This window comes from Moschus berezovskii, chromosome 12, assembly GCF_049115385.1.
Source record: "Moschus berezovskii isolate FMDL1 chromosome 12, NW_MosBer_1.0, whole genome shotgun sequence".
NCBI lineage: Eukaryota > Metazoa > Chordata > Mammalia > Artiodactyla > Moschidae > Moschus > Moschus berezovskii.
In genome coordinates, this window is record NC_142471.1 from 88,039,402 (window position 1) to 88,057,165 (window position 17,764).

The window sequence follows — 17,764 nt, forward strand, 5'->3', positions numbered from 1 at the left end:
TTGCCAAATTCAGACTGAAATTGAAGAAAGTAGGGAAAACCACTAGACCCTTCAGGTATGACCTAAATCAAATCCCATACAATTATACAGTGGAAGTGACAAATAGATTCAAGGGACTAGATCTGATAGAGTGCCGAAGAACGGAGGTTCATGACATTGTCCAGCAGACAGGTATCAAGACTGCCCCCAAGAAAAAGAAATGCAAAAAGGCAAAATGGTTGTCTGAGGAGGCCTTACAAAAAGCTGTGAAAAGAAGATAAAAACAAAGGAGAAAAAGAAAGATACACCTATCTGAATGCAGAGTTCCAAAGAATAGCAAGGAGAGATAAGAAAGCCTTCCTCAGTGATCAGTGCAAAGAAATGGAGGAAAACAATAGAATGGGAAAGACTAGAGATCTCTTCAAGAAAATTAGAGCTACCAAGGGAACATTTCATGCAAAGATGGGCTCAATAAAGGACAAAAATGGTAGGGACCTAACAGAAGCAGAAGATATTAAGAGGTGGCAAGAATACACAGAAGAACTGTACAAAAAAGATCTTCACGACCCAGATAATCACGATGGTGTGATCACTCACCTAGAGCCAGACATCCTGGAATGTGAAGTCAAGTGGGCCTTAGGAAGAATCACTACGAACAAAGCTAGTGGAGGTGATGGAATTCCAGTTGAGCTATTTCAAATCCTGAAAGAAGATGCTGTGAAAGTGCTGCACTCAGTATGCCAGCAAATTTGGAAAACTCAGCAGTGGCCACAGGACTGGAAAAGGTCAGTTTTCATTCCAATCCCAAAGAAAGGCAGTGCCAAAGAATGCTCAAACTACTGCACAATTGCACTCATCTCACACACTAGTAAAGTAATGCGTAAAATTCTCTAAGCCAGGCTTCAATAGTATTTGAACTGTGAACGTCCAGATGTTCAAGTTGGATTTAGAAAAGACAGAGGAACCAGAGATCAAATTGCCAACATCTGCTGGATCATTGAAAAAGCAAGAAAGTTCCAGGAAAACATCTATTTCTGCTTCATTGATTATGCCAAAGCCTTTGACTGTGGATCACAACAAACTGAAAAATTCTGAAAGAGATGTGAATACCAGACCACCTGACCTGCCTCTTGAGAAACCTGTATGCAGGTTAGGAAGCAACAGTTAGAACTGGACATGGAACAACAGACTGGTTCCAAATAGGGGGAAAGGAGTACGTCAAGGCTGTATATTGCCACCCTGCTTATTTAACTTATATTCAGAGTACATCATGTGAAATGCCCGGCTGGATGAAGCACAAACTGGAGTCAAGATTGCCGGGAGAAATATCAATAACCTCAGATATGTAGATGACACCACACTTATGGTGGAAAGTGAGGAAGAACTAAAGAGCCTCTTGATGAAAGTGAAAGAGGAGAGTGAAAAAGTTGGCTTAAAGCTCAGCGTTCAGAAAACTAAGATCATGGCATCCGGTCCCATCACTTCATGGCAAATAGATGGGGAAAGAGTAAAAACAGTGTCAGACTTTATTTTTTTGGGCTCCAAAATCGTTGCAGATGGTGACTGCAGCCATGAAATTAAAAGACACTTGCTCCTTGAAAGAGAAGTTATGACCAACCTAGACAGCATATTAAAAAGCAGACATTACTTTGCCAACAAAGGTCTGTCTGGTCAAAGCTATGGTTTTTCCAGTAGTCATATATGGATGTGAGTTGGACCATAAAGAAAGCTGAGCGCTGAAGAATTGATGATTTTGAACTGTGATATTGGAGAAGACTCTTGAGAGTCCCTTGGACTGCAAGGAGATCCAACCAGTCAATCCTATAGGAAGTCAGTCCTGAATATTCATTGGAAGGACTGATGCTGAAGCTGAAAGTCCAGTACTTTGGCCACCTCATGCGAAGAACTGATTCATTTGAAAAGACCCTGATGCTGGGAAAGATTGAAGGTGGGAGGAGGAGGGGACGACAGAGGATGAGATGGTCAGATGGCATCACCAAGTCAACGGACATGAGTTTGAGTAAACTCTGGGAGTTGGTGATGGACAGGGAGGCCTGGTGTGCTGTGGTCCATGGGGTCACAAAGAGTTGGACACGACTGAGGGACTGAACTGAACTGAGGTTTGTCATACCTTTCCATCATACTTATTCAGATGCATTGTGTAGAATTTTTCCTTTTGTGTTGCATTTATATATTTTTTCTCTTACTGTGAAAATCCAGATTCCTAATAACAAATAAAAATTGTTTTATTTTATTTTAAATATAATAGCATCAATATCGGACAAGGCAGTGGCAAGCCACTCCAGTACTCTTGCCTAGAAAATCCCGTGGATGGAGCAGCCTGGTAGGCTGCAGTCCGTGGGGTCGCTAAGGGTCGGACACGACTGAGCGACTTTACTTTCACTTTTCACTTTCACACATTGGAGAAGGAAATGGCAACCCACTCCAGTGTTCTTGCCTGGAGAATCCCAGGGACGGGGGAGCCTGGTGGGCTTCCGTCTATGGGGTCACACAGAGTCGGACACGACTGAAGTGACTTAGCAGCAGCAGCAGCATCAATATGTTTACATTGTCCTATTGTTGAGGTACATGAAGTACTATCATTTAAATAAAAGTGTTTCAGAATTATAATAGCAAATAGGATTGTCATTCATAGGAGAAATGCACATTTGATTTTGTTAAATGATGCCACATTCACCTCAGTAGGGCTGTAGCATTCTGCATTCTCACCAGCAATTTAAGAGAGTTCCAGTTTTCTCAGAGCCTTACTAGTATAGCATATTGTCAAACTTGAATTTTTGCCAGTCTCATAGATGAGAAATCGTATCTCTGTGCAGTATAGATTTTGGGGGGAATTTTTCTTTTTGTAATGAATGGCTGTGAATATCCACAGAAGTAGACAGAATGGTATAACTACAGTACCCAGCATTTAGCCTCAACAGATACCAACCTGGGCCATCCCTCCTTCATCCATCCCTCCTTCCAAATTATTCAGGTAACACATTGTGTGAAGAAATATCTCTAGATGATAAGGATCCATTTTCTTAGTGATATAACCACAATGTCATTGCACTGGAAAAAAATTTAGCTATTTCCTTAATATCTTGAGGCAGTATTCAAATATCCAGTTTCCTTAGATAAACCAATGTTGTTGTTGTTATTAACAAGATTTAAATAAGGTCCACATGTTGTGATTATGTCTTTTCAGGTCTTTAAATTTATAGGTTCTTCCTCCAGTTTCTTTCCCGCTACTCCTTTGGAATTTATTTCTGAAGAAAAAAAACCATGTTGTTTGTCCTGAGAAACATCAACAGTTTGAATTTTTTCTGTTTGAATCTCTGATATAGTTGAACATGTTCTTTTCTCTGTCTTCTCTATTTCCTGTAAATTGGTAGTTAGATCTTGATTCGGGTATTTTTACACTTTTCCCCCCATAAATGATAAATAATATGAATTCCATAAGGAGGCACACGAAGTCTGTTACCTTTTTTTGTGATGTCAGTAGCAATGTCTGCTATATCTCTGTATGTTATTTTGGGATTTTGTTATTATGAGTGAAGTTGAGCATCTCTTCATGTATTTAAGGGTCATTTTTATGTTTTCCCTGTGGAATATCTGTTTATGTCTTAACTGATTTTTCTATTGCAGTTTTGATATATTTCCCGTGACATTTTTTGCAAGCTAAATTTTAGGGAGATTAGCCTTTTGTCATGTAGGGTGCAAGTATTTTCTACTGGTTTTGACTTACTGTCAGGATTTGCCACACAAAATATTTTTTAAAAAATTATTTTTAGTCATATGTATCAGTGAATTTTTTGTTCTGGATTTAAAAAAATTTTGGAGTTAAATCACATACACTAAACTTTTAAAGTTAACAGTTGATGAGTTTTGACCATATTGTTGCATGCATTACTAGTTCCTCTATATTGCAGAGTGCTATTCCGTACTATAAATACACTATTTTTCAAAATCTATTCACCTTTTGATGGACATTTTTGTTGTTTCTGATTTGGAGGTATTATGAATAAAGCGGCTATGAATATTTATGAATTACTCTTTGCATGAATATATTTTCATTTTTCGAGTAAATAGTTAGGAATAGAGTGGCTGGGTTAGGTGTATGTTTGGTTTTATTGCCAGAACTTTTCCCACAGTGCTTGTACTATTTTACATTCCCATCATCAATACATAAATTCTGGATGCACCACACCTTTGACGATATTTGGTGGTGTCAGTGTTTTAATTTTAGCCATTCTGGGTGAGTGTATATGTTTTAAAAGCACATCACCATTATTGAGGTATAATTTTACATACAGTGAATTTTGCCCCTTTTAGTGTACAGTTCTGTAAGTTTTGATGGATGCATGTAATTGTTTAAGCTGTACTACAGTCTAGATATGCAACAGCTATGTTGCCAAAACATTTTTTCTCTGGTGTTCTTTTGTAGTCAGGCCTATCACAAGCCCTAGCAGCTGTTGTCTGCTTTATATCACTGTAGGTTTTTTTTTCCTTTACTTTGTATGCAGTATAGCTCACTCTTTGTGGTATGTGAGCCTACTATTTTTGATAAATGCATGGTTGTGTATCCTATCACAGTCAAGATCAGAACAGTTTCGTCACTCCATAAATTACCCTTTGAAGTCAGCCACTCTCACTGATCTGTTCTCTGTCCCTGTAGCCTTTTGGTCTGACTTCTCTCACTTAGCAAAATGCATCTGGTATTTACACATGTTGTATGTATCTCTACTTTCTTTGTTCCTTTATTTTGCTAGGTAGTATTCCACTGTATTGGATGTAACACATTTCTTCATTTACCAGTTAAAGAACATTTGGATTGTTTCTACTTTTTGCCAATTATGAATAATGTTGTTTTAAACATTTGCATATAGATGGGCTTCGCTTGTGGCTCAGCTGGTAAAGAATCTGCCTGCAGTGCAGGAGACCTGGGTTCCATCCCTGGGTCGGGAAGATCCCCTGGAGAAGGAAAAGGCTACCCACTCAAGTATTCTGGCCTGGGAATCCCATGGACTGTATAGTCCATGGGGTCTCAAAGAGCTGGACACTGCTGAGCGACTTTCACTTCACTTTGTGTAAACCTAAGATTGCAATTCCCTTGGATAAATACCTAGGAGTGGGATTGTTGGGTCATATTGTTAAGGGTAGGTATAACTTTCTAAGAAACTCCCAAAGTGTCTTCTCAAGTTGCTTTGCCATTTTTCATTTCCATCAGCGATATGAGACAGTGTTCATTTGCTTCACATTCTGGCCAGCATTAGGTATTGCCAGGGTTTTCTTTGTTTTTGTCTTAGCCATTTTAGTAGGTGTGCAGTGGTATCTCACAGGTTTTATTTGTAACATCTTCTTGACTAATGATGATGAGCATCTTTATATGCTTCTTTATTATTTGTTTGTCTTTTTTCTTTTTATTATTTTTTAAAAACCATTGTATCTTCTTTGTTGACTTGTCCAGATTTTTTTTGCCTATTTTCTAATTCTTTTGTTTGTCTTATTGTAATAGTTCCTTGCCTATTTTTGGATATGTGTTATGTGATAGATAGATGTGTACTGAATATTTTCTCATGTTCTGCAGCTCATCATTTGACTTCTTACTGGTGTCTTTCAAAGAGCAGTTTTTAATTTTGATTAAGTCCATTATATTAACCATTTCTATGGTTTTGGCTCTTCGTGTCTTACCTAAGAAATCTTTATCTAACCCTAAGGTCATGAGGACTTTCATTCGTATATGTATATATTCATGTATGTGTGTGTGTGCTCAGTCGTGTCCGAGTCTGTGTGACCCCACAGACTGTAGCCCTCTCCTGTCCTTGGGATTTTCCCGGCAAGGATACTGGAGTGGGTTACCGTTTCCTCCTCCAGGGGATCTGCCCAACTCAGGGATCCAGCCCACATCTTCTGAATTTCCTGCATTAACAGGTGGATTCTTTACCACTGAGCCACCTGGGAATCCCATATATTCATAAAATATATATCGGTATATATTTTATATATGTGTATATATAAATGTATTAGAATTTTAATTGTATATTAGGTTTCCAATCCACTTCAAGTTAATTTTTTTCCACATGACTCACTAACTGTTCCACCATCATTTGTTGAAGATGTTTGCATTGACATCTGTTGAAAATCTGTTGACAGTATATATATGAGTCTGTTTCTGGATGCTATTCTGTTCCCTGTATTTATTGCTATCTCTTCAGCAATCCTACACTATCTATTGCTGTAGCTCTATGGTTAGTCTTGAAATCAAGTAGTTCAAGTCTGTTCTTTGGAAAATAGATTTAGTTTTTCTAGGTCTTTGCATTTCAACTTACAGAATAGAACCACTTCATCAGTTTTTATAATATCTTGGAATTTGACTGAAAGTATTGATAGCTCATTCCTTTCTGTGTCTGGATAATATTCCATTGTGTGCATTATACGTGTTGATGGACATGGGTTGTTTACACTTTTTGGCTCTTGTCATTAGTACTGCTGTGAATGTTCCCGTTTAAGTGTTTGAGTATAAGCCTAAGTTCATGTTCAGTTCAGTTCATGTATAAGTGTTTTAATTCTTTTGGATATATACCTGGGAGAGGAGATGCTGAGTCATATGGGACTTCTGTGTTTAACTTTTGAAGAATCACCAGACTGTGTTATGCAGCTGTTGTGCCATTTACATTCCCACCAGCAATGTAGGAGGGTTCCAATTTCTCTACTTCCTTGCTGATACTTATTATTTTCCTCTCTTAATTATATCCATTCTAGTGGGTGTGAAGTGGTAGCTCATTGTGCTTTTGATTTACATTTCCCTAGTGACAAATAATATCGAGCATCTTTTTGTGTTCTGGTTGGCCATTTGCTTCTCTTCTTTGAGAGAAATGTCTTTTTAAGTCCTTTGTCCATTTTTAAACTGGATTTGTATTTTTGTTGAGTTTAAGAGGGTTTTTTTTTGTATATTCTGGATATAAGACTGTGACTTCAAATATTTCCTCCCATTCTATAGGGTTTTGTTTCATTTTCCTGATGTCCTTTGATGCAAAAAAATTTTTAGTTTTTATGAAGTCCAGTTTGTCTAATTTTTTCTTTTGTTGCTTGTGCTTTCAGTGTCATATATAAGAGGTCATTGCCAAATCCAAGGTCACGGATTTTCTTGTTTTCCTAAAGTTTTATAGTTTTAGCTGTTATATTTTGATTAATTCATTTTGAGCTATTTTTTGTATATGGTGTAAGATGTGAAAGTGAAAGTTGCTCAGGCATGTCTGACTCTCTGTGACCCTATGGACTATACAGTTCGTGGAATTCTCCAGGCCAGAATACTGAAGTGGGTAACCTTTACCTTCTCCATGGGATCTTCCCAACCCAGGGATCAAACCCAAGTCTCCCTCATTGCAGGAGGATTCTTTACCAGATGAGCCACAAGGGAAGGCCAAGAATACTGGAGTAGGTAGCCTATCCCTTTTCCAGCAGATCTTCCCAACCCAGAAATCGAACTGGGGTTTCCTGCATTGCAGGCAGATTCTTTTTTCTTTTTTGATTAATTAATTTATTTAAATTAGAGGCTAATTACTTTACAATATTGTGGTGGTTTTTGCCATACATTGACATCAATCATCCATGGGTGGACATGTGTCCCCCATCTGCAGGCAGATTCTTTACCAACTGAGCTCTCAGGGAAGCCCTATAAGATAGGGGTCCAGTTTAATTCTAAAGCATATGAATAGGGCTTCCCTGGTGGCTCAGGTGGTAAAGAATCTGCCTGCAATGCAGGAGACCTGGCTTCAGTTCTTGGGTTGGGAAGATCCCCTGGAGGAGGGCATGGCAAGGCACTCCAGTATTCTTGTCTGGAAACAGAGGAGGAGTTACAGAGTCTGACATGACTGAGAGAGTAAAAAATATAACAGTTTCATATGAATAGCCAGTTGTCCCAGTGCTGTTTGTTAAAGAGGCTGTTCTTTCCCATTGAATGATATTGGCACCCTTATTGAAAATCAGCCACAGATGTATGGGTTTGTCTCTGGACTCGTAATTCTGTTCCTTTGGCCTGTGTCTTTTTTCATGGCAGTATACCACACAAATTGATCGTTTTTACCTGTTAATATATGTTAGTAATAGTGTATTGATTTTTCAAGTTTTGGTTACATTTTAGAAGTTTTTAAAAATTTTCGATAAGTTCATTAAAAAATTATCTCCAAGTGTCAGAGATATGATAACACATGTATATAAACTTAATGGATAGTTTTGTTTAAAACATTTTGGTGTGTTTCACCATTCCTGTAGCTGCATACAGATAAGTGATTTAGATAGGCAGTGTATCAGGGCATATTCTAACTGAATTTTCGCCATGAGTTTAATGAAGAACTAGTTACATAAATAATTCAGTCTGTCACAAGATGTTGACACTGGCTCTAGAAGGACCAGAGTAAGAACAGTCTAGAGATTTGCATCACATCAGGAGGGAATCACATATCTATAGTTCTAGAGAAAAATGGATGGAAACATTGCCTTTTTCCCAAGCCATGGTTTTTAACTTTAATCAACCCAACAAAAATTTCAGTCCTTCAGAATCAAAATATGATATGCCTCTGAAGTTTCTTTGCATCTGTAAATTCTCTCTTCTTTTTCCTATAATAATTTATTTGCTGAAAAAATGGACTTTTGGTCCTAATGTTTCCCACTTTTGCTGATTGAGTAACTGTGGTGCAATTTGATATGTTCCTTTGTGTTCTTTATTTCCTATGAATTATGAATTGACCTTACAGAAACCTAGAGACTTGATCAGATTGAGATAAAACGTTGTTGTTGTTGTTATATGCCCTTCATTGCTGATGTTTGTGTCTTCTGTTAGGAGGCACATAATACCTGCTTCACTGGTGACTCAGTCAGTAAAGAATCCACCTGCAATGTGGCAGACCTGTATTTGATCCCTGGGTTGGGAAGAACCCCTGGAGGAGGGCGTGGCAACCCACTCCAGTATTCTTGCCTGGAGAATCCCCATGGACAAAGGAGCCTGGTGGGCTGCAGTCCATGTTGCAAAAAGTCAGACATGACTGAGTGACTAAGCATAGAATACCTGCTTATCTCTCTTTTTATCATGTTAGCTTACTTTATTTTGATTCATTTTGGTTTAATAATTCTAAGGGTTTTAGATGGAAAGGTTAAGATATAAGCTCTAGAGTCCAGGAATCTTGGTTCATGTTTTGTTTCATTACCTACTAGTTCACTAATTTTGGAAAGTCACTTCCCCTACTCAGTGTTAAATTTCTTATCTATTAACATGAAGAGGGGATGATGGTGCCTACTCATGGGGAAAAAACTAAGTAAATTATTCAGCTGAGATGAATAGCTCTCCTTTGTCCCCATCAGTGTACAGTTGCATATAGTAACCACTCACAATAAACTTAATTGCAAGTGATTTTTGCCCTTGCTTTTATGTATTCACAATAATCAGCTCCCAACTAATGTTGGAAAGTAGGCTTTTTGTTGAATAAACTGTACCATAGCATATTTTGTGCTTGAAGTCCACTGAGAAGTACTTACGGCTAATTTTGTTTTTTACAGTGTAATGTTCAAGCTCAGAAATGCCTTATGTGGATCGTCAGAATCGCATTTGTGGTTTTCTAGACATTGAAGAAAATGAAAACAGTGGGAAATTTCTTCGGAGGTACTTCATACTGGATACCAGAGAAGATAGTTTTGTATGGTACATGGATAATCCACAGGTTTGTAAAATCCAAAAGGTTCCCTCTTCAAAAGCATATGAATCTTAATTATTAATTATTAAAGCATTTGATATACTATGCAGGTGTTAGGATTTGTCTTCCTAAACAACATATGTTTAAATTTATTTTTCAATTCAGTTCAGTCACTCAGTCGTGTCCGACTCTACTATTCTCCTTTCCCTGTTCCCCCAAATCCTACTGTGTTAAAGTTCAGAAGATGAAGCTTGGTTTGTTTGATAAAAATTTAAGCATGTATTTGTCTTTTTCCTTCCCTGGGAGAAACAACTCTAACTCTGGTAGAAAGTTTTTGGGTTATTTAGATTTAAGATACTGTCTCTAAGATAGAAACTACTATCTTCTGGTAAATAAGCTGCTTAACCAAGTTGACACTCTTGCACTTGTATAGTCCTTTCATCTTTTAGTGTCAGACTTGAAGTGAAGTTGCTCAGTCATGTCCGACTCGTAGCGACCCCATGGACTGCAGCCTACCAGGCTCCTCTGTCCATGGGATTGTCCAGGCAACAGTACTGGAGTGGGTTGCCATTTCCTTCTCTAGGGGATCTTCCCGACCCAGGGATCGAACCCGGGTCTCCCACATTGCAGACAGACGCTTTACCATCTGAGCCACCAGGGAAGTCCAGTGTCAGAGTGACAGCCATTTGTGAATTTGATTTTTTTTGTTACCTTTCAAATTATTGGGGGCAGATGTCAAATATTAAAAATTAGAATCCCATTTTTAAGATCTGTGAGAGGCCTTGGCCTGGAGATCATCTGTTGAGTAGTTTTAAATTTTCTTTACCCGTGAAACTTTTAATTCAAATTTAGATGTATATTGCAAGGAAGTATGTGCAAAGCAAGAGATGAGTCCCAGGCAAACTGGTAATCTGATCTGGTCTCAGGGATGACCTGTACAGGTGAGGAATGAAAAGGTGAGGATATCGGGGACTGGTAGGAGGTTCTTTTCTGTTTCACAGAGTAGGAACCAGAGCCCCTAACAACGGGTGTGGTATTCTTTTCTCTTCAATATTAATTTTAGATTAGGCAAAATGTATATTGCTAATACATTTATATTTGTTCATATAGAATTTGAGTTGTGGGAGACAATATTTAATATTTTCGGATAAATCATAATGGAAAAGAATACAAAAATGAATATGAAAATGAATTCATTTTCTTCATTCATGCAGAAAATATGTTCATTTTTTGCACGTATATACATATATGCAGCAGAAATTAACACAGCATTGTAGATCAACTGCACTTCAGTAGAAAAAAAATCAAAGACAAAAGAGAATAGGATAAATACTCGATAATTGAAAAAGTAGTCAGTTGATAGTACCCTTGAAGGCCACAGGGTTCTGAGTAATCCCAGCAGGGCTTTGTGAAAAGCAGTCCAGTCCGGAAGCAAACATCCCCTCATCATCTCTTCTAATGGGGACAGACCAAGGAGAGATGGTGAATTGGAGCGTGTTAGTAATAGGTTTTTTAAAAAATTCTCTTATATGAAAGGTAATAAGGTGATAATCAAGGCCTCTAGAGGTTTATAATGTACGCAAGCTCGCACACTGTAACTGGAAGTTGATCTTCAGCCATTATTTTAGAAAATATAATGTCATATATCTTGGGTTTGAAGTTTATCAATTTATCATTTACTATACCAGATATTGCTGACAACTTCTACTGATAATTAAAAGAAATGATAAACTTCAAACTACTTTTTTTGAGTTGTAAGGTATCTTAATCCTTAGTATTAATTCAGTCTCCTCCTTAATGCAAGAGACCCATTTATCCCTGATGTTCACTATGTTGTTTGAACTACACATTACTAAAAAGTATTTATTATATTTGAGACAGCTTTAATTATTGTTTTTGCATGCCAAAATCTAGTTCTTTGTATCTTCTATTTATTGATCTACTTTTACCCTCTGATTCTCTATACATTTGGTCCTGTATCCACATGCAGCCTTTCAAATTTTGGAGGATTATTTGTATTTTAATTCAGTTTACATTATTTGATTGCTGACCTTGTATGAGGCTCTTTTTGCTAGGAACTGTGTCTTCTCTACCTTTGTCCTTATTGAACTTATCGATACCCTGTTTTACTCCCTTATCTCTGAGTATGACCAACTTTCTTGGGTGATAGTAACCTGTCTATGCAGCTACGTGATTAATACCTTTATTTACTTGACCAGAGTCATTGGGAGAAGGAGCAAGTCAGCAGAAATCAAAAGGTCATGTTTACCTTTTTTTAAAAAACATGAATCCAGTTCTTCCTTTTTATTGCCCATCTCTTAATCTGTAGCACAATCCCACTCCACGTTTCCAAGGTGGGGAGTAATTGGCCCCTCTTGACTCCTTCTGATTACAGTTTACTAGATTTCAGTTTCTGATTTTCCTCCCCACACAAGCCATCGCTCAGTTCTACCTATGAGCTTCCCTTGATTTGTCTCTTTCATAAGATCTGGTTGACTCTTGTACAGTTTCTCCTGAATGTTATTTACAATCGCTTGATTGTTTCTCTATCTTTCTATAATAGATTCTTCTTCTCAGAATTTTTCCTTTTGTCACTACTTCCCACTTACACAGAACTAAAGGAAAAGAACAAAACAGAATATGTGTATTACAACGAGTGAACCATAAACTTGGATATCAGAGGAAAGTTGTGATTGTAGCTAGCAGAGGGAGTGAAAGTCCTCTCAGAAGTGGTAGTAACATTTGAAATTGACTTGGAAGAAAGAGTATGATTTTGGCCAAGATGGGGAGAAATCTGGCCAAGAGTATTCGGTGCTCACTCAATAGCATGGGGCAGGAAATCCAAATAAGGAACCCTGTGGCGTACCTGGAAAATGGTTGGCTTTGGCTGTAGCAGGGAGGGTATATCTTAAAGTGTGTAGTTCAGTTCAGTTCAGTCGCTCAGTCGTGTTCGACTCTTTGTGACCTCATGCCAGGCCTCCCTGTCCATCACCAACTCCCAAAGTTCACTCAAACTCATGTGCATCGAGTTGGTGATGCCATCCAACCATCTCATTCTCTGTTGTCCCCGTCTCCTCCTGCCCCCAATCCCTCCCAGCATCAGAGTCTTTTCCAGTGAGTCAACTCGTGTCTTTTTCGCATGAACTCTTTTTAAAGCCATATTTATGTGGTGTAATTAGCCCATTAGTTTTTTTGAATGGAGTGCAGAATTTTAAATCTTTTTATTCAGTTTGTTCTTAATAATTTTATCTCTTCATTCCAACTAATAAGAATCTTTTACAATCTTCATTCTATCATCCAGTGTTCAGTTCAGTTCAGTTCAGTTCAGTTCAGTCGCTCAGTCGTGTCCGACTCTCCGTGACCCCATGAATCCCTTCAATACCAGCTTTGTGTCACTTTAAAATGTATTAAGACATGTCTCGTGAAAACTTTAGTAAAATGTCTTGTTAAGATTATTGTGGTTGAACCACATGAAATTGCCATTTTACTACCATTCTGATCTACTAAAAAAAAAATGGCAATTTCATATGATTCATCCTGGTTGCATGTGTTACATGCTGTAACACTGTTTTACTGATTTTAATAGCCTGTCCTTAGGGAGCCATTCTTCCTCTGATCACTGCCTTCTTTATATTAACCATTGGTTTAAAAATCCATTCTAGAGCATTACTAGGGAATCAATTTGGGGCTTTCTGTGTTTTGTTGATGGTGTTAGAAATGGTGGAGAATTAATTAAGTAGCTTTATTAGAAAGTGGATTTGAAAAAATCTGAAAGAGGATTTTCGCAAAATGAATAGAGGAGCTCATAAGAACAAATGGTTTGTTTCCCTTTTTATCTTAAATGTCATACTAGCTTATTATTTCTTGTTCACTGTCAAGTAACAGATTTAAAACCCATTTCTTTTCTGATTGAAATTGGCAGCAATCATACCACTTCGTAGAAACTAGATATTTTGAATGTCCTTTATCTGCCAGGTACTTATATTTCATTGTACCATGTCACTAATCTATGACCCTTTATGTCATGCAGTCAGGACATAGTTGCTCATTTCTTTTTCTCACCCATGAGATTAGAGCTGTATCCAGCTAGTTCAAATGGTAGAATTACGGAGGACTTAAAAGAAAAATAATGATTTCGAATTGTGGAATAGCAGTATTTGGAAAAAAAACTCTTTGATGGTGGTTAGAAGAGCTTGAAGACATTTAAACGTTTCATTTCCTTATCCAAATTGAAAAGAAAAAACCCTTTAAACATAAAGCATTTTGTATAAGGACAACCATTTAAAGATACACAAAAGTTATAATTTTATGTACATATTTATGATATAAATTTAGAAGCTTGTATCAATATATAGTCTGGAGTTTAAAACAAAACATAACGCGGTTTTACTCTGCATAGAAGTGACAGTTTTGAAAAGTCTTGTCTCTGTAAACAATAATCAGTTTGTATTTGAGAATCCCGTCTTTTAAATGTTAAGGCTTCCATATCATTAACTGTTTCCACTAAGCTTACAGAGATCTGAGACAGGTACCTCCTAAAATTCATGAGAATAAGCCCATAGATATTTTTTCTTTAATGTACATTGTTATAAAGGAAGTTAAAAATTGATCCTTAATCTACAGTGGAGGTAACTTTCATCAGGATTGTTTTACTTTTGAAATCATCTATCAGTCTTTATGCTTATTACTTTTTTCCAAATTCTTCTATCTGGTTTCCCATCTCCATCTTCCCTGATTATTGTAGTCCAGTACATGTTAATTAAAGCACAGTTTTGGTTACAGGACTGCTTACAAGCCTTCTTTAATGGTTTCAATTATATAGATATATTTTTTTTTCTTTTTTTTTTTGGCTGCTTGCAGGATCCTAGTTCCCTGACCAGGGTTTGATACCCAGCTACCACACTGACAGGACTGAGACGTAAACACTGCATGGCTAGGGAATTCCCTCCAAGTCCTAACAGTGTAAATTCCTTGCTACTTTGTTTCTTATTTGGGTCCTCTATAATTAGGTTGTTAGTTTAAGTTCCTAAACTACTGTTTCTTACTTCAACCCTGTGTGACCCCATTTTACAGCTCAGCACAGTCTCTTTCCCATTTCAGTACAGAACATCCTCATCCGCTTGGTGAAGCTCATCTGTTTCTCTGCCTGGAATATTCGCTTTCCTGTTCTTTGTGTTTCGAACGTTTTCTTTATAAAGTCCAGCTTCAATGCTTTTCATTCTTCCACTGAATCTTTTTCTGATAGCTTCAGCCAGAAATGATTCTCCTTCTTTTAAGACATATACCATATCCCAAACTTGGGAAGGGAAGAATAATTACATTTTTTTGAATGTGCCAATATATACATGTCAATCTTCTTGAAAAATGGTATCAATGTAGATTAGTAATGGTGTAATAAATACTAACATAATTTAAATGGGGGAAAATCCAGTCTTTTTAAAGAGATATATGTGATTTAATAATTTTAATAAAACACAGTAATATATGTACTCTTTTGAAATTTCTTACCTTTGTGTTTGTTTTATGTCTAAATATTTTTTCCCCATTGCTTTCTGAAACAAAATCTGATCTTGTTTATGGTTTGTTAAGCTCATGAAAAAGGTTTAGATACAATGATAACCAGCTAGCCTTTAGCTATGACAGAATGTGCTGTGGTGGAGCAGAGCTCAGTGTTGTTATCCATGCTGTCTGCTTGATTTCAAACGTCGTAAATGCTTGAACTGAAAAGTTAACTTGTAAAGTGTGACATCAGAACATCTGATTTCTTAACTTTTTTTTTTAGTATGTATAGGACATTTTATGTGAAATAAATTTGTAATGTTGGATATTAATTATGTATTAATAATTTGTTTATAGAACCTACCTTCTGGATCAGCACGTGTTGGCGCCATTAAACTTACCTACATTTCAAAGGTAGTGTCTCTGTATTGTCTTCCATTCATGCTTGAATGAAGACCCCTTAGAATGAGAGTATGAATAAAAGGAGCTGATTCTTCTCTTTGTCATTTAGGATGATGTTGTGGTTCATATCACACTGAAAACAGTACCTGATTACTATGTTTAGGAAGTTCTTTGGTAAAATTAGGAAATTTTATCAAATTTAGAAAGAATACAGAGTTAAATTATAGAATGTAGCAAATTGGGACGCTAACATTAACTATTATGATTAGGCGTGTGAGTGTCAGAAGGGGAGATGGCTGTGTTAATAGTTAGGTTCTGTCTTTGGGAAATCTGGAGATTTTTCTAAATCTGTATTTATTTAAGCTAATTTTTAATTTCTTTCCCTTTAACTTTTTGTTTCTTTATGTCTTACTTTGAGGAGAATGTGAACTGTCTTCATGATGAAAGATGATTTTCCCTTCATTTGACTTTGTCTCTATTAATTTCTTTTCATGTTTGTTGACTTTTCAGAAATTTTTGCAGTACTATTTTTCTTCTCAAAAATTTAGATTTGTATAGGTAGTTTTCCTCTCTTATTATCTTTTATTAGTGTTTTGGGAACTGAGATAGAGAGATGCTGAGGAACTAGTAACAGTTTTGTTTAACAGAAAGTAATAAGCTTGGTGATGACTTGAGATATGAAAGTAGCAACACAGTATGATTAAATAATATGCATATACATACTATTATGCATATATTGGGATTTACTAGCAAAGGTCTTCATCAGAGGACCAATTTACAAGTATGCCTCTGTTTAAAAGAAAAAGATATTTTTGTAATAAAAAGCTTTGTTATCAGTATCATAATAGAGCTATTCATTCTCATTGACCAGAAAATAAAATAGTCCTTGGACAGCGTATTTAAAGGGAACCATTTTACTTTAAAATCGTTATTATGTAAATTTGCAGAAGACAGATTTTCTTTAAGTAAACCTCAAGTGTTCCTATAAATTTAAGACATTTAGTAATACTTCAGGGTGGCTTGCAACTTAAATTCTATAGAGACTGTTGTTAGGAAGTGTAGGATTCCATTGTAGAATAAACTGTAGATGCCCCCCAACACCCCACCCCCTCATCAGTTGACTTGATTGCCTGCAGTATACATATATTGCAGTGTACATATGCTGCCGGGGTTTTTGACTCTTAGTGAAGTGATGTGGAAAGGCCTATTTTATTGGAATAGGCAGTTGAGGTAGAAATTGCCCATGTGCCTGTATCTTTTCAATTGCTTATTGCCTGGTCTTTTTAAAAATGGGAGGTCTTTTTAGGATTAATATATTAGTTCAGTAAAACAGGCAGACTGACTGGCCACTGCTTGCCCCTCCTCCATTGCTTCCTTTTTTAAATATAACCTTCCCTGCGTAGTGAAGTTTCGCCTCTGCCCCACAGTGTGCTGAAGTTTGAATCGTACGCTTGTACTCTACTTTAGACTTGCCACTTTTCCCTCAGAATTTATCCCTGGAACAAATTTCATTGTGATTCAGTGCTCTGAATTTGTAGTTGGGATCAGTCAGGAAACCTAAACTTAGAATTCCTTCTGAAGGTACAGAGCAGATGCTACAGTTCTGACACTGGGCAGCAGCATGGCAAACAGCCACGAATGGGCTTCCCTGTGAGCTACTTTATTTAAAGGGCTAGCAGCAACCAGGCGCAGCTGGTTGTTCACTTTCCAGTTGAAACCATGTGCTGCATGGAGTAAAGGGGGGTCCCTTATCCTAGGGTATTTTAATGTACCAGTGAGGATCCAGTGCCATTTTGGTTTCCTCATTGCAGATTAGTGTCTTCTGGATTTTTGGACTTTATTAAATATACAATCTGGCCCTTACCCACCACCATTTCCTCATGCAGTTAATTTAGAAATATGCAATTTGGGAAGAATTCATGGTTTCTTTGGAGTATTCCTTGAGGGTATTTTAAAAATTACATGAAACCAAAAATGTTTATATGTGTGATATAAAACTTACTGGTTTATTTTCAGTTTCTTCATACTTCCTTTGAAGAAAAAACAGTTTTGTTCAAAGAGGGCATGAAAGTATCATTTGTTTTTGTGCATCTTACATTTGGGACCCATGTTCTAAATTTAATTTATAGTTCTTTTTCATTTGCCTTAAAATTTAACTTTAGATCTATGTGCTAAATGTGAGTGAGTACTGG

The 17,764-nt window shown here is 36.9% G+C and overlaps 1 protein-coding gene across 10 annotated transcripts in view; it reads left to right on the forward strand.

Moving 5' to 3' along the window:
- PLEKHA1 (pleckstrin homology domain containing A1) overlaps positions 1-17,764 on the forward strand; it is a 53,943-nt gene that overhangs the window by 8,390 nt on the left and 27,789 nt on the right. For all 10 annotated transcript variants that reach the window (XM_088842400.1, XM_055424482.2, XM_055424486.2 and 7 more), the window contains 2 exons: positions 9,538-9,698; positions 15,528-15,584. In XM_088842400.1, the coding sequence (XP_088698526.1) occupies positions 9,613-9,698; positions 15,528-15,584 (143 nt within the window). In that variant the 5' untranslated portion in view covers positions 9,538-9,612. The remainder of the gene's footprint in view (positions 1-9,537; positions 9,699-15,527; positions 15,585-17,764) is intronic.